General features: G+C 54.0%; 1 protein-coding gene across 1 annotated transcript; it reads left to right on the top strand.

Annotated features, from left to right (window-relative positions):
* The first annotated feature begins 1388 nt into the window (after positions 1 to 1388).
* LOC119357110 (protein ASPARTIC PROTEASE IN GUARD CELL 2-like) lies at positions 1389 to 3005 on the top strand. Its single transcript, XM_037624098.1, has one exon. It carries the CDS (start codon positions 1519 to 1521, stop codon positions 2923 to 2925), a length of 1407 nt encoding a protein of 468 aa, XP_037479995.1. The 5' UTR covers positions 1389 to 1518; the 3' UTR covers positions 2926 to 3005.
* The last annotated feature ends 895 nt before the right edge of the window (positions 3006 to 3900 follow it).

Here is a 3900-nt window from a genome sequence, read left to right as displayed (position 1 = left end):
ACAAGATCCACTAATCATACTCTAATTAATGTTCAAGAATGAAGACTGCCAACGTAGGTTGGGTTCAACACCTGAACTAACTCTAGCTACCCCTCACTTCAATCATTGTCTAGTGGCCGGTACTCGTGAGCACACCATCGTGAACTTCCTTATCTCCTTTACGCGACGGCAAAATGAACTCAGAGAATTTTAAAGTGATAATAGTACGACCGACTCACATGTCATGTTTGAAAATGATGTGTTTTTTGCATAGTAATATCTGCATGATCAGATGATTGCTCTCCGCGGCCAAAAAGAAACCCAACTTTCTAACTCATCCCACTCATAGGCACATCATACTAATCAGTCGGCATAGCTGTATGAAAGGATCGAACTACATGACTTTGCCTTTCCTTTCAATTTGAGATGTCGAAATAATTAGTGGGGAAAGATGGCAATGATGGTTAACTTTCCTCTCGTAATCATTTTGTGGTTATGCTCTCTATGCAAACACCTTGCATGTCAGACTATCTGGTGTGATGTATAGATTTTTTTTGCGGGGTGTGATGTATAGAATTGGAATGTTCCTTGTAGGGGTAACACAACCTATTTGCATCGGGAATACATATTCTGTTCAGTTCTCATCGTAGTGCATCTGCTGTACTTTTGCATGCGAAACTGAAAATTGATCAGTAGGGATTATCTTACAAATAGATAGATTATGAAGCCCCATGACCCCATGAGATTTGACAACACCCTACTGACCTGGAGACAGGCACGTTGCGGCGTCGTTGGTGAGGGCTCACCAAGACTTTACCAGAGTGGAGGACGGGATTTGACTTGTAGTCGTCACTATGCAGTCTACAAACCTGATTATAATTTTTGATACTTCTGATGGTGTTCTGTACTGCCATGACAGATGATGAATAAATTGAAAGTTTTTTCTGAAAAAAGTTGCAAGGGATAGCGAGAAGAGAAAGAACAGCATTGGAACACTCAAGGACCAAGAGGAGCGGTTGTTGGAATTCCATATAATTGTCTGTGTAAAATTGGCTGAAAGCTAGTTAATTAAACAGACAATGTATTTAAGGTTAATGAAAAAGGGTGGTGACCGATTGGGAAAAGATCGAATAAAAGTTCAAAAAAATCAGTCGGTCCCTAAAGATGAAAGGTAGACAAAAGGCACGATCAAATCTACAGGCAAGGCAAAAAGTATTTCAGTTGGGCCAAAAAAGCACATCATGTACTCCAGAAACCCCAAACCTAATATCATTAAAACCGGCCGGTCAAAACAACGCCTTCACTAACTTGCGTTCGACGTTACGATCGATCAAATGGACTTTATTATCAACAATGCGTTATCATACGTGGCAAAACACAAGTGCATGAACCACACCACAGTAGCTAGTGCTGCACAACACACTTGCCACCCACACACCGCGGAACTCATAAATCCTCCGGGCCTTTGCTAGCTAGCTCCTGCTCGAAGTAAACCTTCGTCGTTTCCACAAACACTTGGGGACAGCGTACGTGCGCACCATGGCCATGCACGCCGCCATGACCATCATGCTTCTTCCCCTCGCCCTCCTCTTCGTCCCCGCCGTGATCATGTCCGGCGCTTCGGCTTCGTCACTGCGGTTCCACTACATCGACCCTCGCAACTTCACCATGGCTGCGGCCACGTCACCGTCCTCATCGTCATCGTCGCGCCGCGATGGCCGCCCCTCGCTCGCGCTGCTGCACCGCGATGCCGTCTCTGGCAGCACGTACCCATCGACGCGGCACGCGGTGCTCGGCCTCGTGGCACGGGACGGCGTGCGGGCAGAGTACCTCCAGCGTCGCCTCTCGCCGACGACGATGACGACGGAGGTCGGGTCGGAGGTGGTGTCGGGCATCTCCGAGGGCAGCGGCGAGTACTTCGTCCGCGTCGGCGTGGGGTCGCCGCCCACGGAGCAGTACCTGGTCGTGGACTCCGGGAGCGACGTCATCTGGGTGCAGTGCCGCCCCTGCGCCGAGTGCTACCAGCAGGCCGACCCTCTCTTCGACCCGGCCGGGTCAGCGTCCTTCGCCATCGTGCCGTGCGGCTCCGGCGTCTGCAGGACGCTGCCCGGCGGGTCCTCCGGATGCGCCGACTCCGGAGCGTGCCGGTATCAGGTGTCCTACGGCGACGGGTCGTACACCCAGGGCGTGCTCGCGATGGAGACGCTCACGTTCGGGGACAGCACACCGGTACAGGGCGTCGCAATCGGCTGCGGCCACCGCAACCGCGGTCTTTTCGTCGGGGCGGCCGGCCTGCTCGGCCTCGGCTGGGGGCCCATGTCGCTCGTCGGGCAGCTGGGCGGCGCTGCCGGCGGCGCGTTCAGCTACTGCCTCGCCAGCCGCGGCGCCGGGTCGCTCGTGTTCGGGCGGGACGACGCCATGCCGGTGGGCGCCGTGTGGGTGCCCCTGCTGCGCAACGCGCAGGAGCCCAGCTTCTACTACGTTGGTCTCACTGGGCTCGGCGTCGGCGGCGAAAGGCTCGCGCTGCAGGACGGGCTCTTCGACCTCACCGAGGACGGCGGCGGCGGCGTGGTGATGGACACCGGCACGGCAGTGACGCGGCTCCCGGCCGACGCCTACGCGGCGCTGCGGGACGCGTTCGCGGACGCCGTCGGCGGCGGCCTCCCGCGCTCGCCGGGCGTGTCGCTGCTGGACACGTGCTACGACCTGAGTGGGTATGCGAGCGTGCGCGTGCCGACGGTGGCCCTCTACTTCGGGCGGGACGGCGCGGCGCTGACGCTGCCGGCGAGGAACCTGCTGGTGGAGATGGGCGGCGGCGTATACTGCCTGGCGTTCGCGGCGTCGGCGTCGGGGCTGTCCATTCTCGGCAACATACAGCAGCAGGGGATCCAGATAACCGTCGACTCCGCCACAGGTTACGTTGGGTTCGGACCCACTACGTGCTAGTATCCTAGTTCTGCTGTCACGTCAAACGCAGAGGATTGAGTAGGCTCGCTTATGTATATACGCGATGGGATCGTATTGTACGATTTATAACCAATGCTTTAAATATCGGGCTATGGCATTTAGTGGCGACCCTTAAAAACAGTTATAGCTGGGCTATAGGCTCGGCAAATTGTACATGGAATCATTTAGGGGCAACATACTCAAACAGCTATAGCGGAGTTATAGCGGGACTATAGCCGGCTATTTAAAACTATGTGTATAACTATATGTAGGTACAGTATATGCGTCGAACCGATATGTGGTTGGATGGTTAGGAGGACTGTGATATCCCGAGCCCACTAGGGTTCATCCTGGATTTATTTCAGGATTTCCGGGGATGCACCCTCAGTATATCGGTAACCCACAAAATTTCTCCTGCATCCGTCTACCATCCAACGCTGCCCGCATACATTTCAACTACCATCCGGACTAACTGGATAGAATCAGTGCAAACATGGTCGGATTTTATTTAAGTTTGGATATAATTTACATAAACGGACATCATTCATGCAAACACGGTAAGTTTTCATTAAATTTCAAACATTTAGAATAAAAAAACTATGGCAGCCGCCGCCATCCAAGCCCTTGTTGTTCCCTCCCGAGACCGCCTCCTCCATCCACCGTCTCGACGAGCACCGGCTATAAGACCTGTGAAGTGAAGGTATGGTCTTTAACGAGTAAGAGTACCACATGGGACACAAGGCCCTGCTCGTGGGTCTACTCATCCTCAGAGGAGTCCGCTATGAAAATGGTGGCGCCCACGCTGCCATCGTCCCACCAGGCCGCCGGATAGTTCGTCGGCGGCGCGTAGGAGGCACCGCTGGTGTTGTTCTCCACGATCGTTTGGAGCTGCGCCTCCACGGTGACCGTTTCCTGGCGAGCTGCAGCTTAAAAAGTGCAGACGGCCTCGTAGATGGTAGGCTGCTCTGCGGCTAA

This window comes from Triticum dicoccoides, chromosome 2A, assembly GCF_002162155.2.
Source record: "Triticum dicoccoides isolate Atlit2015 ecotype Zavitan chromosome 2A, WEW_v2.0, whole genome shotgun sequence".
Lineage (NCBI taxonomy): Eukaryota > Viridiplantae > Streptophyta > Magnoliopsida > Poales > Poaceae > Triticum > Triticum dicoccoides.
The sequence above is the reverse complement of the archived record's forward strand: the minus strand, read 5'-3'. Positions and strand labels throughout refer to the sequence as shown.